Source organism: Dipodomys merriami, unplaced genomic scaffold, assembly GCF_024711535.1.
Source record: "Dipodomys merriami isolate MVZ:Mamm:240054 unplaced genomic scaffold, mDipMer1.0.p SCAF_8, whole genome shotgun sequence".
NCBI classification, from domain to species: Eukaryota; Metazoa; Chordata; class Mammalia; order Rodentia; family Heteromyidae; genus Dipodomys; species Dipodomys merriami.
In genome coordinates this window covers 32183171-32201197 of record NW_027206401.1, presented here as the reverse complement: position 1 = coordinate 32201197, position 18027 = coordinate 32183171, and the positions used below count along the sequence as shown (strand labels likewise).

General features: G+C 36.1%; 1 protein-coding gene across 7 annotated transcripts in view; it reads left to right on the top strand.

Annotated features, from left to right (window-relative positions):
* Cep57l1 (centrosomal protein 57 like 1) overlaps positions 1-18027 on the top strand; it is a 50988-nt gene that overhangs the window by 17946 nt on the left and 15015 nt on the right. For 5 of the 7 annotated variants that reach the window (XM_070010586.1, XM_070010583.1, XM_070010581.1 and 2 more), the window contains exons 2-5: positions 12197-12327; positions 12938-13100; positions 13790-13969; positions 15497-15618. In XM_070010586.1, the coding sequence (XP_069866687.1) occupies positions 12941-13100; positions 13790-13969; positions 15497-15618 (462 nt within the window). In that variant the 5' untranslated portion in view covers positions 12197-12327; positions 12938-12940. Of the gene's footprint in view, positions 1-9365; positions 9388-12196; positions 12328-12937; positions 13101-13789; positions 13970-15496; positions 15619-18027 lie in introns of those variants that run through there. The other 2 variants (XM_070010584.1, XM_070010585.1) reach the window with 2 other exon arrangements.

The window sequence follows — 18027 nt, the reverse complement described above, 5'->3', positions numbered from 1 at the left end:
GGTCACACCTTTCCTCCATTCCCTATATAATCTCTCTCTACCATAAAATTCCCTCTCTTCCTTTGCACGCCTCCATCTCTTGAGGATGGGCAGTGTTAGCCCAATAGCCTCCTCTCTCATAGCATGCTCTTTCCCTAGGCAACATTAGGCCCATTTAGTAAAGGCAGTAAGTGATCAGCCCCTACCCCCTTTACCCAAGAGGGCTCTTGTTTGGGATAGCTATAACCATATAAGGCAGCAAGAGCCCCTAAAACTTACAGGGCATATGGGTCACCTGAGAGGGCACTCCATTGGGGCAGCTATAACCATATAAGGCAGCAAGATTTCCAAAATCTCAAGGTTATAAAGGTCACCTGAGACAATAGCCAGCACTTTTCACTTCTCTCTTGTGAGAAGGGGTCTAGCCAGTCACTTTACTGGCAGTAAACCTTTTCTTTGTTCCTTACACCTGGATGTCTGCATGGTTTTCTGGCAAAGTCTAATTTACTCTAACTGACAGTTTCCTCTCTCCCAATAAGCTTTTCTGCCTGAACCACATGGCAATCTCCTTTCGGCAAACCTTGCTTTGGTTCAGGTGTTTATTACCTCTCATACCCTTGACTTCTAATGTTATTTTTAAATATTGCCTTATAATGATTGTTTTTAGCCATTCTAACTTAAAAATTTTTTATCAAAGGCATCATGCTCTTGCTGTTCCTCTGACCAATGGCTCTTCTGATTTGTAGGATAAAATCTGAGAACCTGTGTCTGACATACAAACTCCTTAGATGTTTCTCTTTCCCCTCTGCAGTGCTCAGGCAAATAACAATCTACTGGTTTTTGTAAAATACTTGCATTAGATTGCTGAAAACTAGGTTCTTTCTTGCTTTCATCTTTTTGTGGCGATTAAAAGCATGAGCTTTATATAGTCAGGCCAACTCCTACTTGGCCACTTGACTAGGAAAGGAACAATTTTTCTGTGCTATAGTTTCTTCAACTGTAAAATGGGAATGATTGTGCCTGATAGCATTAGTAGGAGGATTTAATGATTGAATTCACAAAAGAAGTGGTAAATAAATGCATACAATCATTACTTTTATTAACATGTCTAAAGCCTGTATACTACGTCTTCTCTACCCATAGCCTCTGTTTTCTTTTCCTGTTTCATCTTGCATGTGTTTGCTGAAGACCTAGCTCCTCTAGGAAGTCATCTCTGAAATCCCCAGAGTCTGTAATTCCTATAGCATCCTGTGCTGTATAAATAAACTGAATGCTTCAAGGACTGACAAAAACTGAATTTGAATCCTTGATAATGAGCGAAGCTTTATTACTTTGTTGTTCCTTAATTACTATAGACTGAAAAAACAATCAGAAAGAGATATCCTCTGGTATTGATTCACATGTATGTGACTGAGCTATTTTAAAAAATTATTTATTTAAATTGGTGTACTGGGATTTTAACTCAGCCTTATGCTTTCTAGGCAAATGCTCTACCTCTTCAGCCATACCTCTCAGCATTATTTTGCTTCAGTTATTTTTTAGGTAAGTTCTTGCTTCCTCTCCCCCCATCAGGGCAAACCCAGGCTGTGCATCTTTCTAGCTATCCTCTGGTATGGCTTATAGGTACATTCCACCACTCTGTGTTTATTTGTTAAGATAGGGTCACTGGTCCTCACTACCTTTTTTGCTCCACAAAGACACAAACAAAAACCTGTTTGTTGTGCTCCTGTAGCAGTATTTGTCTTTCATTCACGACATATTTTAGCTTCAGACTGGCTTTAACCAAGATCTTCCTGATCTCTGCCTATGGTGTTTATCTAGGGTTACAAGTGTGTACCACTGTGATGGTCCTTAGCAGGGCTGTCTTTATTGGGCCTGAGGACTTATTTTTGGGGGGTATTGTTTTAAATCTCAGCTTTGAATATATATTCTGCCTAAATACTTATTACTACCCAGCTTATATTTTTTTCAAGAAGATAAGTATAACTAGACAGTCTGTTAGCTTTTCAATTTAAAAAGACAAAGAAGCTGGGTGCTGGTAGCTCAGGCCTGTAATCAGTGCTACTCAGGGGGTCGAGATCTGAAGATTATGTTTTGAAGGCAGTCCTGAGCAAAAAAGTCCACGAGACTCTTACCTCCAGTCAACCAGTAAAAAGCTGGAAGTGGAGGTATGGCTCAAGTGGTAGAGTGCCAGCCTTGAGGAGATAAAGCTAAGTGAGAATGGGAGTCCCTGAATTTAAGCTGTAGCGTGTGCACGCATGCACACACACACACACACACACACACACACACACACACACACACACACACGAGACAAAGAGGTATAGGGGTGGGTATGGCTCAAGCGATAGAGTGCTTCTGGCCCTAAGTTCAAACCCAGTACCAAGACAGAGGAGGAGGAGGGGGAGGAAGAAGGTATTGCTGAAGCCAAGCAGACAAGCAGATAGCAAGGGATAAAAAGGCAACAAAATCTCTTAGGGTGGAACTCTACAGTGAAGAAGGGGAAACAGCCCAAGGAGTATCAGTGTGTGGCTCTAAATATGTTATCCTAAAGATTAAAATATTTTGAATATACTTTGTCTAAAAGTAAGAAAAGTATGGCTGGGAATGTGGCTTAGTGGTAGAGTGCTTGCATGGCATGCCAGAAGCCCTGGGTTCGATTCCTTAGTACCACATAAACAGAAAAAACTGGAAGTGGCACTGTGGCTCAAGTGGTACAGTGCTATCCTTGAGCACAGAGAGGCTCAGAGACAGAGCCGAGGCCCTGAGTTCAAGCACCAGGATTGGAAAGAGAGACAGGAAAAAAAAAAAAAAGCAAGCCCAAAAGAAAAGTAGCTTAAACATTTTAGAACTATTTCTTTGTAAACTAGTTGAAATAAACTTTGGTACTTAAGTAGGTAAGCTTTACTTTCCTTGATTAATAGCTCCTTTCCCCCTTGGCCAGTCCTATAATTAATTCTATTGCATATGCCCAGTCTGTAGGGCAAAATAAGTACTGTTAACTTTTCTTTATCTTTTAGAGATGATGTCTGGCTATGTAGCCCAAGCTGGTTATGTCCAGCTCTATTAATTTGAATTCAGTATTAATTGGAGATAAGAGTCTCACAAAACTATCTCAGTCTCCTGAGTAGCTAGGATTACAGGCATAAGCTAGACATCAGGTTACATATGATGTTTTTCAAAGTTAGGATGGTATTTACTGAATCAGCCATAACAAACATTTGGATAGAGAAGTACAGAAAAGTTGTTGGCCTAATTAGTTTCAAGGAATTCATTTTACGTTTTTTATTAGTCTGTAAGTATATAATAGCCCTTTTCAGAATGTAGTATTTTAGAGTATAAGCATTTATAGAAGACATGGACATAATTGTCCTTTCTGAGTTTTGGGTGGGAAGCATGAGTTTCTAAATGTTTAAATAATTAACCTTCTATAACTCCAGCTGTCTTTTCACCTTCTCAGAAATTTAGTCAGGAATAAACTATATTCATAAATTATTTTTGTTTCTGGTTCATTATGGAGAATATAAGAAGATAGAAATAAGAATGTAAAAATCTGTTGTCTAACATGCTAATAGATTTACTTAATCTTATCTTTGTCTATCTTTGTCCCTTTTAAAAATGGGCTATAATTACACAATTTTAGATTTTTCCTCTTCACTTTATATTAAATAGCATTTTCTCATCAACTGAATAGTCATAAAGATGATAGAAGTCTAATCATTTAAGTAATCTTAAATATAAATTTAAAACTTACTGGATACAAATTTGTTACAGGAAAATATTCATAAGCCTAGTTATTTTAAATTCAGCACTTGATAGGTTTGCTTTGAATCTAGGTACTACTTGAGTTAGATTGACTGTGGTGAACATCAACAGTTAATTGCCATGTTTTAATTTATAAAATATAAAAGATTGGCCTTACATTGTATTCTTTAAAAACTTTTTTTTTTTTTTATTGACTGGGGATGTGGCACAATGATAGAGTACCTACCTAATGTGAAAACCCCAGGTTTTAATCCCCAGCACCTCAGTAAATGAACAGAAACCTACTTCTTGTACTCATGTAGCAATGCACATATTGTATTAAAGACATATTTAAGAAAATGAGCTTGGGACATTCTCAGTAAAAAAAATCCATTAATAGTTATGAACAGTTTTACTGATGTACTCTTGACTTCCCCATTGTGTGTTTTTCCTTCCTTATTGTGTCAGTCTTTTTTTTTAAATAAGTGATCAATAGATTTTTATTATATTGCTTTTCCTGGTGACATCTCAAAACATCAAATATAAAAGGAAAATATTAATAGTTTATGAGGAGGGAAAAAAGTATATAAAGGGATTGTACGAAATGCAAAGTCTTGGACTTCACCACAGATATCCTAAGAGAAATTCCTGGCTCTAGCAAGACTCCCATGTTATTTGAAATGTGGACATCCTTTTGTTCTTCACCATGATTTTTTTTTATGTTTTAATTGTTATTTCAAAAGTGATAAACAGAAGGGTTACTTATTACTCAAGTAATGAGTACATTTCTTTTTGAACAGTATTCCCCATCCCTCATTTTCTCCCACTTTTTCCCCTCCTGCCCCGCCTCTTTTCAAAGTTGTAAAGTTTATTTGCAACATACTGTCTACTGAGTATCACTGTGGAATTCATTCACCCTTTGTCTCACCATTTCTGATTCTCCTTCTCCTCCTCAAATCAGATAAACTTATATACAAGACAAAGGGTACAGAAATCAAAAACAGTGACAAAAAGGAAAAAAAGAACTGAAAACAGTGCAATAAAAAACCTTTTGTTTCTATTTCTTGGAGTTCTTTCGATAAGCCTTATTTTACGTGGTCATATGTGGTCATAGCTATTGAGCCATTGTGATCCTCTCCTAAGAATATCTTCCTTTGTTCTCACTGTGCAAATGCTCAGAGTACTGTTTAATCGTGCCCAAATGTAATTATTTGTCTTTTACTATCCATTGGATTACGTTGTAGATTTATAGACATATTATAGTAGGATTCTATATACACAACATATATAGTTGTGTATATATACCACATTTTCTTGATCCATTCATCCACTGAGGAACCCTCTCTCAGAATGGCCATTATCAAGAAAGCTTGTAATAACAGATGTTGGTGGGATGTGGCCAAAAAGGAATGCTAGTACACTGTTGGTGGGAATGTAAATGTGTTCAACCACTCTGGAAAGCAGCATGGAGGTTCCTCAAAAGTCTAAACATAGAGCTCCCCAGTGACCCAGCAGTCCCAGTCCTGGACATTTACCAGAGACCACAAACCAGCCCACACTAAAGCCACCAGCACAACCATGTTCATTGTGTCAGTCTTTATTCAAAAATGAGATTACAAATTCAATCATGTTAGTAGTAGAAACCTTGCCTTATGTGTTTCTTATTTCCACTGGACAGAGAACATTAGACATGAAGTATTACTTGGTCTCTACTTTCTCCTGTGTTTTCCCCCACTTATCTGATCTGTAGTCTTTGATTTCCATTTAGGATGTTTCTTCCTTCATTTGCCTCTTAGCATTCTTTTTGTTTGGGGGGGAGGGGGGTAAGTTGTGGGCTTGAACTCTTGAGCCTGGGTGCTGGCCCTAAGCTCTTCAGTTCAAGGTGAGCGTTCTACCATTTGAACCACAGTGCCACTTCCCGTTTTCTGGTGGTTTATTGGAGATATGAGTCTCACAGACTTTCCTGCCCCGGCTGGCTTAGAACCGCAATCATCAGATCTCAGCCTCCTGAGTAACTAGATTTCAGGTGTGAGCCACTGGTGCCTGGCCCGTAATTACCCCTTTTTTGTCTGCTAAATCTGTGATTCTTAGCATTTACAAATTTTAGCTTCAACATATTTTGAGGGGAACATCATGATTCTATACTAAGTGCTTTTGATGTATCTTGTGTCTTTAAATTTCTGACTATTTTAGCTAGCATAGGTTAAGCCTATATTTTCAGCAACCCTTTAGTTTGTCCTTCTGCCAAAAATATCTTCCTTTTCATTCTGTCCACCTCAGGGCCAGCTGAAAACATTAGTCAAAGTGTTAATGAGGAATCCCTTTATGCCTTTCATTTGTTCCCCAAGGCTTAGTTAGATAAAATACAAACTCCTTAGTGATATATTTACAGATGGTTTTGCGGTTTGGCCTTCAAATGCCTTTCAGTCTATCTCTTATGGTCAACATTTATTCACTGTGTGCCAGTCAAATTCACTAGGGTTAGCTCCATTAATCGTATATTTCCAAAATTTGTATTCCTGTTAAACCTCATATTGTTTGGATTTCTGCCTCTCATATTTTCTTAATGTTTAGTGAGCATTGATTAAACAACATATTTAAAAGTGGGGTACTAAAAAACTTCACTTTTAAATTAATTAGAAACATAGAGACTCCAACTTCATCCAATCTTACTTATTTTGTCATCTTTAGTAACGTGGGCTATTCATATTCTCTAGATATAGAACCTCATATCACCACTTGGATCTATGGACTGCCCATATTCTGAGAACTGAATCTTTAGCTTTCAGTTTGGTACCCAACTGTTATTGTTCCCTACTCCAGAGATATACTATAATTTCCTTTTCAGAGAAAAGAAGCAAAACAAAACTTCCAATCTTCTACAAGAGGGTATGGACTTCTTTTGCTTGTATAGACATATAATTCTTCTTAATTTTACTTTCTATCTCTTCTCTAGTTAATGACGTAACTCCCTTAGCTACTCCTTATAGATGTATGGTTAATTCTTGAGACAGTTTGCGGTCTACAGAGTATATTTAAAAGTCACTTGGTTTACTTAGATAGGAGTCTACTTTTTTGCACTAGCTAACCTACTACCTACTAGCTAAACCTGCTACCTACTACTTACTACCTACTGCCTACTACCTACTAGCTAAACCTACTATACATCTGTTTCCTATTTTCCAAGGTTTTGTTGTCACTTCTCCCAATCCCTTTGTCTTTGCACATTTGTATCTTTGTTTGAAAATTGTTTTAATATTATTCTGGAATTTCAAGAGGAAGTTAAAATCCATATATATGTCCATTCTGCCATATTTGCCTAAATTCCTCTAATAAACTGTTTCTGACATGTGTCAGTCAAGGAAAGTTAGACAATCTCTCCCTTGTCCTCCATAGTATTCTTTGTATGTAAATTCTTTTTTTTTTTTTTTTTGGTGCCAGTTCTGAGACTTGAACTCAGAGCCTACGCACTGTCCCTAGCTCAGGGCTAGCACTCTGCTCTACTTCCAGCTTTTAAAATAATTTATTAGAGATAAAGAGTCTCACAGTCTTTCCTGCCCAGTCTGGTTTCAAACTGCAATCCTCAGATCTCATCCTTCTTAGTAGCTAGTAGCTTAGTATCTTTTTATTTCTTTTGGATTCATACTGTCATGATAGCAACCTTTTTGTTTTGCCTGACTGGGGCTTGAACTCAGGGCCTGGGTGCTGTCCTTGAACTGCTTTTTGCTCCAGGCTAGTGCTCTACCACTGGAGCCTCAGTGCCACTTCTGGCATTTTCTGAGTAATTTATTGGAGATAAGAGTCTCATGGAGTCTTTTGCCCAAGCTGGCTCCAAACCACAATCCTCAGATCTCAGCCTCCTGAGTAGCTAGGATTACAGGTGTGAGCCACTGGGGTCTTGACTGATGTCAACATTTCCTATGGAAACATCCCTCCCTACATTAAAAATAGAATATTTTTCATCTGAGGCTTGTGTGGCATTTCCCCATGCTGAGATTCAAGTAATATATTGATAGTAATGCTGCCTAGACGATACTGTGTTTTTCAGGGTTTCATATTCAGGGACACATGATATCCACTAGTTATCATAAGTGATGTTCATTTTAATCATCTAATCAAAGTGTTACTGGTTGGTTTTTATACTATATAGTTATTCATTTGTTGTATCTTACAAGGAATATATTGAGAAAACACTTTAGGATTTTTTCCCAGGATGCAAAATGATAGTGTATTTTTCCCCAATCCAGTAAGACATAGCTTTAAAGTTAATTATAAATTATGTTAAAAAATCTTTTTTTTGAATATCAAATGATCAGTATTTAAGAGATTTGCTGCTATTGCATACAACATTTTACATGGTAGTCATTGAAATAATGCCTTTGAATTTAGAATTTAATGGCTATGGGTCTTTTTGTAAATTCATTGCATTTTAGTATCATTAGTATTATTTAGTATTATTATTTAGTATTATTAGTATTATTTAGTATCATTGCATTAAATTCATTGCTTAGTATCTTTTTATTTCTTTTGGATTCATACTGTCATGATAGCAACCTTTTTGTTTTTATTTATGTATTTAGTTATTTTTGTGCCAGTCCTGGGGTTGAACTCAGAGCCTGGGCACTGTCCCTGAACTTTTTTTTTTGGGGGGGGGGGTCCGGTCTTGGGGTCTGAACTCTGGGCCTGGGCGCTGTCCCTCAGCTCTTCAGCTCAAGGCTAGCGCTCTACCACTTGAGCCATAGCACCACTTCCGGCTTTTTTTTCTGCTTATGTGGTGCTGAGGAATTGAACCCAGGGCCTCATGCATGCAAGACAAGCGCTCTACCACTGAGCCACCTTCTCAGCCCCTGTTCCTGAACTTTTTGACCAAAGCTGGCTAGTGCTTTACTGCTTGAGTCACAGCTCCACTTCTGGCTTTTTGGTGGTTAATTGGAGACTCACAGACTTTTACTGCCTGGACTGGCTTTAAACTATGATCCTCAGATCTTAGCCTCCTGAGCTGGGATTACAGGTGTGAGCTACCAGTGACCATCTTCATTGCATATTTTTTAAAGTTGAATTTATAATATACTTTAGAATATGAATTTTGTCTGATACTTATTCTCAGTCTACAGATTGTTTACAATATACTGTATTATTTGAATCCTGCTAACAAACTCTAATGAACTATTGATCAGATAATAATCATTAAATTCATTCTGATGAAAGCAGTTTTACAATACAAAGTAGATTGTGAAACTGTTACTACAATGGAAAGATACAGATTTTTTCCCCTTTGAAGCAAAAATGTTTGTCTAACTAAAACTGATTTTTCTAGAACAGTTAATATCTTTAATGTATGTATGAATCTATTGCCAAATATTGTTTCAAGCAATGTGGCAGATTAGATGTTCCAAGAAACTTCTGATAAAGAATACAATAAAAAATACAAACAATACAATACAAAAAAAAAACCTGTATAAAATTTTTTGTGTATATGCTGGGGCATGATCTCTTGGGCCTGGACCCTGTCCCTAAGCTTTTGTGCTCAAGACTAACATTATACCACTTGACTCTGCCTTTTTTTGTTAGTTCGTTGGAGATAGGAATCTCACAGACTTTCCTGCCTGGGCTGGCTTCAAACCATGACCCTCAGATCTAAAGGCATGAGCTCTCAGCACCTAGGTTGGTTTTTTTGCTTGTTTGTTTTAAATTTTATAGCATAGCTGAGTTACCCTGATGCTATAATGAGAAAGCCAATTTCCATTGGGATAAATGAGCCCTGAGATCCTTTTAGCCCAAAGGCGCTTTCTGATCCTTCATGTCCCAGAACCTAAGAAGGAAGTGTTTGCAGATGACAGAGAAGTCTGAGCCTGAGCATTATGATACATTTGGACATTTCAGCAAAAAGTTGGGATCTCCAAAGAGTAAAATTTTCTGTGAATGATTTTGGAAAATAACTGGCTCTTCAGAGTGATTCTCCCATCTCACTCTTGACTTTGTTTGGAGTAGACTTTTGTGCTGAGAAATCAGCACAGGCCTTACTTTGCTCATGTTGATTTGAAGTTAGATTCACACTCTACTGTACCCCAGAACAAAATGTTAATGTAAAATCCCCACCACTCCCCCAAAACATCTATCTGGATTTTAATTTAGATTTTTGAGTACTTTAGATTTTTATCGTCCCAAGAACTTGCCTGAAACAAATAGAAATCTTTTCTGGAGAAAAGTAGTGGCTATGTCTTGGAGGGAGGGGGTTTTTGTTTTGATTTGTTCTGTGTTCTTGTTTGCCATGCTGAGCATCAAACCCAAGACCTTGTTCATGCTAGGAAAGCAGTTTGTGAGTGACCTACATCCTCATATGAAAAATGTTTTAAATACTAAATTTCTTAATTCTAGGAAATGTGAATTTAAAAATCACAAGCCCGACATACTGTACATACCTGTAATCCCAGCCCTCAAAAAGCTCAAACAGAAGAATCAAGAGCAGCCTAGGTTATGTAGTAATACCCTGTCTCAAAAAAACAAAAAAATCCAGAAAGCACTAAATATGAATAAACCAACCACTCTAAATGGAAGTCAGCAAAAGCCACAAACTGCAAAATCAATTCCTAAAATTATCAAAGGACAATATATATATATATATGTGTATATATATATATATATATATATATATATATATATATATATATATATAAAGATATTTATAAAGGAAATTGAAGGATGGGTGCTGGTGGCTCATGCCTGTAATCCTAGCTACTCAGGAGGCTGAGATCTGAGAATCACGATTCAAAGCCAGCCCGGGCTGGAAAGTCAGTGAGACTCTTATCTCCAATAAACCACTAGAAAACCAGAAGTGGCACTGTGGCTGAAGCGGTAGAGCAGCTCGCCTTGAGCTGAAGAGCTCAGGGACAGCGCCCAAGCCCAAAGTTCAAGCCCCACGGCTGGCCAAAGAAAAGGGGGGGGATTGACTTAGTTAGGTCAATCACTATACAGTGATGAAAATGATAATAGCAAAGAATTATCTAGCATTCTAATTTCTGCAATCTACTTTTGATGCTATAAAATTTAATGTGTAATATTATAGTTGTAAATATTCAGTATAACATATACATTGATAAGTATAGGAGCTATACTTCCTCAAATCTGTTCAGTCTAAAAGTTAGAGAAGGCAGCTTTTAATTCAACTTGAAGACAGCTCTGTCTCTCTATGAGCAGAGTTTAGATGACCTGTGTAGGGATTAAGTTTGTAATGAAAGATAGGGCTAGAAAAGATAGCCTCTAAGACCTCCTTGTACTTTTAATGAAATTACATGGTTCTATTTTTGACTTAGTGTTTCTCATATCCTATTTCTCTCTAGGAGATATTTTCCTTTTGACTATCCATTAAGGTTGCTTTTGTTTAGATAGATATAAATCAGTCCTGAAGAGACTGTTTTCTCTAGCTACATAAATGTTGGGATGTGGGAAGCTTGAGTTATGATAAACTTAAGAAAATTATCTACCATCTGTAGGCTTTTATTTCTATAGGTTTAAAACAAAAAGACTGAATTTGGCTGATGCCTGTAATCCTAGCTACTCAGGAGGCTGAGGTCCAGATGCTCACAGTTCATAGCCAACCCAGGCAGAAAAGTCTGAATGTCTCCATCACTAATATAACTAGCAAAAATAAACCAGGCTGGAGGCATGGCTCAAGTGGTAGAGGGGCTAGCTGAGCAATTAAGCTGAACAATCATGAGACCTTGAGTTCAAACTCAAGCTAAAAGTAGAAAAAATATTTTTCCCCAAAACAGGAAAAAAAAATGCTTTGCATCTAGAACATTCTTTTGAAATTATAGTTTCTTTATATAGTTGGTTGCAGCCAATTAAGGTATAGTAATTTTATGCACCATAAAAATGATGTGCCATGGGCTGGGAAGGTGGCTCAGTGGTAGAGTGCTTGCCTTGTATGCATGATGCCCAGTATTCAATTCCTCAGCACCACATAAGCAAAAAGAAGCCAGAAGTGGTGCTGTGGCTCCAGTGGTAGAGCATTGGCTTTGAGCTGAAGAGCTGAGGGACAGTGCCCAGGGCCAGAGTTCAGGCCCCACGACTGACAATAATAATAATAATGATGACAATGGTAATAATAATAATGTATCATTTCCTTTGTTGTTTATAAAATGTCAAGAATGGTTTCTAACACAGCCTGAGTTCCCCTAGACTTTTTCAGTCAGGAAAAAAAATGAAGCCTGTATTTTAAATAGCTTTTTACTCATACTTGCAGGTATGTAAAAGTTCCACAAGAATTTCTGGGGCTTTTTAATTACATATACCTAGGCCCCTTGGATCAGATAGGCAAGAATGGAGATTGGAGTTTAGGTACTACTATTATTTTCAGAAATTGCTGTCATAACATGAAGAATGTTTTCCTTCCAGCTCTTCTTTCTTCTATATTTATCTCTCCATCTCATTTATAGATACAGTGATGAAATACTTATGTTTTTACTTGCAGCCTTCTCTTTTCTCAAGACTAAGAAAGAATTAGCATGACCATCACCTTACTGAACACAGAATCACTCCTCTCCTGAACCATGTAAGATTTTTGCATCAGAATTTTTTGGACTTGTTTCATCTTCTTTCAGAGTAAGTTTTATTTTCCTCCCAGGATTTTCATCTCTTTATGTAAAACAAGCTTCTAGTGGATTTATGTACTGATTTACAAAACAGGACTAGATAATAAGGATTACATTCAGAAATTTCATATAGCCAAAATTACTTTTGAAAATGCCAGTACATTAACATCTAACAATTGATATTTGAGAATTAGATTATATTGTTGGCTTGTATTTAAAGGCTGTATTATTTTTAGAATAAATACTTTCCAAGATCCTGAGATGTTGCTTACTGGTAAAATGTTTGTCTAATCTGCATATAATCCTGGATTCCATCCAGCATCACCTTAAAAAAAAAAAGGAGAAAAAGAAAACGTTTGTTACAATAATTCTTCCCTTTAAGCCCTAGAGCCATTCTTTTTGTGAAGAAGTCAGGCAGAATTATACATACTATCTATGCAGTATTTTTTCTGTTACTGCTGAGTTTAATACAGTTGAATTTGTGACAATTCATAAAGATACAATTCCATAGTATATGATTATGATGCCATATTGAAGTTTCACCTGAATTTTTTGTGCAATGCTTTTGTTTTTCAAATAGGAAATTATGAACTCTAGTATCATTTCTTTATTCTCTACAGATAATGGATTCTGAATTAGTACATAGTGTAGTTGGAAGCTATCTTAAACCTCCAGAAAGAGTGTTTGCTCCACCATTCACCCAGAATGAATCATCTCAGAGTTGCTACCCTCTGAACTTAGAAGTTATCTCTCCTAAAATGCTTCAGAGTCCAAATAGCCAAGGTAATACTAAGGAAAGATTTTTATATAAAATTAAGTATGAAGTATGTTATTGTGTATTTCGTATTACTAAAACTTCTAATTTTGATTATTTTGCTAAGTTTCTAAGAATGATCATAGACAAGTTATTTAAAATTTTTGGTTTGAGCTTCAGCTATATGATGAATATTAATATAACCAACTATATATATCACAGATTCATTCCAAAAAGAAAAATACTCTCTGAAGAATAGAAGACCAGATTTGGAATCGGTCTAAGCTAGATGATAACAATCTAGATGAGTTAAGTAGGGCTTTCTCTTATTCAAGGATTAGGTTTGAAAATGGAAGAAATCCAAAATTGTCCTTGAAAATCTTTTTAGAAACCATTATATACAATTACTGCAAAATAAGATCATTATAACTTTTCAAATACAAACTTAGGATAATCTTAAAATTATTAAATCAAATTTAATTTTATTAACTTAATATATTTAATTTTGTCAATTAAATTTGATTTAATAATTTATTAAAATTATGAGTCCAAGCCGGGCACTGGTGGCTCACGCCATGTTTTTATGAGGACTATACATTGTACATTTTTCTGTACACTAACAAAAATAAACTGCTTTTTAAAAATATTATTCTGTATTAGTATGATTTTAATCTTTGAAAAACTTACTTATAACATCAAGCAAATCATTTTTCAACAGCTCTTATTTTAGCCTTAAAAAGTCTTCAGGAAAAGATTCGTCGTTTAGAGCTAGAGAGAACACAAGCTGAAGATAATCTGAATATCCTCTCAAGAGAAGCAGCAGAATACAAAAAGGCCTTGGAGAATGAAACAAATAAGAGAAATCTGGCACATCAGGAACTGATAAAGCAGAAAAAGGGTAAAAAATACAATACTTCTCACAAATAAGGGGTTACCAAAGTTTATTACAATATCTTTGTCTCATGTAAATTGAAACCTTGAGACTTGTTCTCAGATATTTTAATATTTGTGGGAAATGAATATAACTTTGAATTTATCTCTATTACATCCAGTTCATAAATTTTTGAAAGTAAAATAAAATTTGCTTTTAGATAGATGTGTTTAGAATGTTTTCAGAATAAGCAACAAAACCAGCTTAATTCATAATTAAAATATTTTCAGTTAATGCTAATGTTTAAGATTTAAAATATAGAGCAATAATTATAATTTAACAATATGAAAAGATAAAAAATAAATACAAGAAGTTTTTTAACTTGAGAAGAAGTATTAATTTAGAAGAATAGGCAGGTAAATAAAAGCTTTTGTAGAAATCATAAAAAGGACATTAGACTTAACAATTTAGACTATAAGTTCCTCATATAATTTACTTAGAAATTTATAGTCCTTTTCCTTCTAACACTATACTGACTACATAAACAAAGCTAAAGTTTGTGTTTCACATTACAAATAACAAATGATGAGAGTTGCTTTTTCCTAAGGCAACAGGAGGAAAGAGCTGGGGAAAATAAAAATGTTAAATGATTAGAAATAGTTTGTAACCAGGCACTAGTGGCTTTCACACCTGTAATCCATGTTACTCAAGAGACTGAGATCTGAAGATCACAGTTTAAAGCCAGCCCAGGGAAGAAAGTCTGAGACATCTTATGTCCACTTAACCAGCAAAACACCAGAAGTGGAGATGTGTCTCAAGTGGTAGAGCACTAACCTTTAGTTCAGGAACACAAATGGAGGGACAAAGGGTAAACAAATACATCAATGGTACTTACTAAACTGTATGGAAAATGAACTATACAACTTGTGGGTGGGGACAGGAAGGGAAAAGTGGGAGAGAGTGACAGAAGGAGTGACATTGTCCAAAAAAAATTGTACTGTTTACCTGACTTAAATAATTTTAATTTCTTTGTACATCACCTTTATAATAACAATTTTTAAAACTTACCAACCCTCCCCCCAAACAAAGAAGCCCAGGGACAGCATCCAGGCTGAGTTCAAGCCCCAAGACTGGTATTTTTTAAAAAAAGTTTGTTTATGCCTATAGAATTAGCCAAATGGCCAGTAGTCAGGAACAGAGGAAAATGGAAATAGTAGAGGTCATATTTGTGAATTCTCCAAGCTAAGAGACTTCGCATCTTGTTTTTGTAGATGGTGTTGTTTCCTAGGAACAACCGGGGTATTAACCATGCCACAAATCACTACTTTCAGAATTGTGCCCTGTAGGTTTTTAAGATAATGACATTTAAGATAATATACACTTATGTATAATAAATGAAGTATTTGCAAAGTTTATGTTTAAAGTCAATATTAAAAGCTAAAAGGAGCCTTGAAATTTTAGCTCTTGATTGAATATGCATAGTGCATTTCTCATAACTAAATCTCTGATGATGTGGGATAATTAATTGACTGATTGTTATTTTCTTATTTATAGATATAAGTATACAATTAAGTGCAGCCCAGTCTCGTTGTACTCTTCTAGAGAAACAACTAGAATATACAAAGAGAATGGTTCTCAATGTTGAGCGAGAAAAGACTATGATCCTGGAACAACAGGTAAACATTTTCTAGTGAATGATAATTTAATGTTTTTGAGGATTACTTATTATGAGAAAATTTGCATATTCCAGCTTTAAGTAGAAAGGAAGATGGAAGGAAGGGAGAAGGAAACACAAAAGCATTAGATAATAAATAAGGCAGTAAAAAGTCACCAATTCAAATCCTTTGTTTGGGGAGTTGGACCTAACACCAACTCAAAACCTTTGTCTAGGGAGTTGGACCTGACTTTCATTTGAGGAGTTGGATCTGACCTTTCAAGGCTCCTTTTTTCTAAGGGCTACCTTTCACAGCTATCTAGGGCTAAGGAAATTAAAATTAAAATACAGGGTCTATCAAGAGAAGGAACCCTAGCAACTCTCTTATGCTTTAGATGCTTTGTAAAGGTGAGTCAGAAAGAAAACAACTCAAACTATAGTCCTTTTTTTAGGTTATTAGGGTGATCTAAAGAACCTTCACCCCTGAAATTGGATTAAAGTGATCTTACATAAGTAGTGTTTTAAAAAATATTTTTACAGGAAGTGACACTGTGGCTCAAGTGGTAGAGCACTTGCTTTGAGCTAAAGAGCTGAGGGAGAGCACCCAGCCCACAGTTCAAGCCCCATGACCAACAAAAAACAAAACAACCCCCCCAAAAAATATTTTTACCAATATTTCTTCAATACACTGAGCAACAATCAATCAAAGGTAGCCAGGCAGACAAGGCAAGTGGTTCACATCTGTAAGTCTCAATATTGAAAAGGTAGAGACAGAGTAGGGTCATGATTTGAGGCCAAAAGTTCATGAGACTTCATCTCAACAAATAGCTGGTATGGTAGTTCATACCTGTCACTCCAGTGACATGAGAATCGAAAATAGGAAGCTGTAGTTTAGACTAGCCTGAGCATAAACACACAACTTTATCCTAAAAATAATGGAAGCAAAAAAGTTTCAGGAGATAAATGGTTGAGCACATTAGGCTCAGCCCAGGTAAAGTTAGTGAGACTCTAAATCAAAAAGAAAATTTAAAAGCAAGAACAGGGTATATTCAAGCCCAAGATTTAATCTTCAAAAAAAAAGATAAAGATAGCCGGGTGCTGGTGGCTCATGCCTGTAATCCTAACTACTCAGGAGGCTGAGATCTCAGGATCGCGACTCAAAGCCAGCCAGGGCAGGAAAGGCTGTGAGACTCTTATCTCCAATAAACCACTAGAAAACCAGAAGTGGCACTGTGGCTCAAGCAATAGAGTGCTCGCCTTGAACTGAAGAGTGCAGGGACAGCGCCCAAGCCCAAAGTTCAAGCCCCACGACCAACCAAAAAAAAAAAAGATAAAAGATAATTTGTTACTAAAAGGGAACATGAAAGGCCATACTTAGAGGTTTCTTTTCTATAAAGGAACAGAGGTAGAAGAAGGAATAAAAAGCAACAAATATTGAGGGAAAATTCTTTGTCTAGTTTACATATAATATTAAAATCTTTTAGATAATAGCTTATAAGTTAGGAAAAATAAATATACTTTTAATATTCTTACATTATCTTAGAAAAGAGCAAAAGTACAAACACTGGCTTTTATTGGGTTCAGTTGATTCTAGTGTTTATACAGAAAAGCAAAGGTCCAGGAATAAATAGCCTTACCTGCTTTGAAGAACAAGGTGAGGGTCTTGCTGAAGTAGATACTAAAACAAATTATAATACTATCAAAGTAAACATAATATAGTATTCACATATATAGTATCTAGAATAAAGGATGGAATATGATTAGAAACAATCTTTCTTGTATAGAAACTCAATATACAATTGTAGACAACTGAGGGAATAGACTGTTCAATAAATGATTTTTGGAAAATAGCTCAACTCTGAGAGAGAGGAAAAAAACTGAATTCCTACCTTATACCATACATAAAATCAATTCCATGTAAAAACTTCTGTGTAAAAGGCAAAACTGTGAGAATTTTAGAAACAAATGCAGAACAGTCTTTATGACTTTTTAGAGAGGAATTTTTTTAATATCAGGCTAGTACTCTGCCATTGGAGCTATGTTTTACCCCATTCCTATTCCTATCCCATCCAAGAAAGTCATAATCCTCCTACCATACTTTTCTTAGTGGCTAGCATTACCAGCCATGGCCACCACACCCAGCTCCAGTGATTTTTAAATTCTATTGTTTTGTACCAAGTGTGGTAGCTTAACTTTATAATCTCAGCAACCTGAAGACTGAGACAAGAGGATCTTAAGATCAAGGATTTGGGCTGGTGGCTCAGTGGTAGAGCGCTTGCCTTCCATGCTTGAGGCCCTGGATTTGATTACTCAGCACCACATAAGCAAGAAAAAAAAAAGCCGGAAGTGGTGCTGTGGCTCAAGTGGTACAGTGCTAGCCTTGAGCTGAAGAGCTGAGGGACAGCGCCCAGGCCCAGAGTTCAGGCCCCAC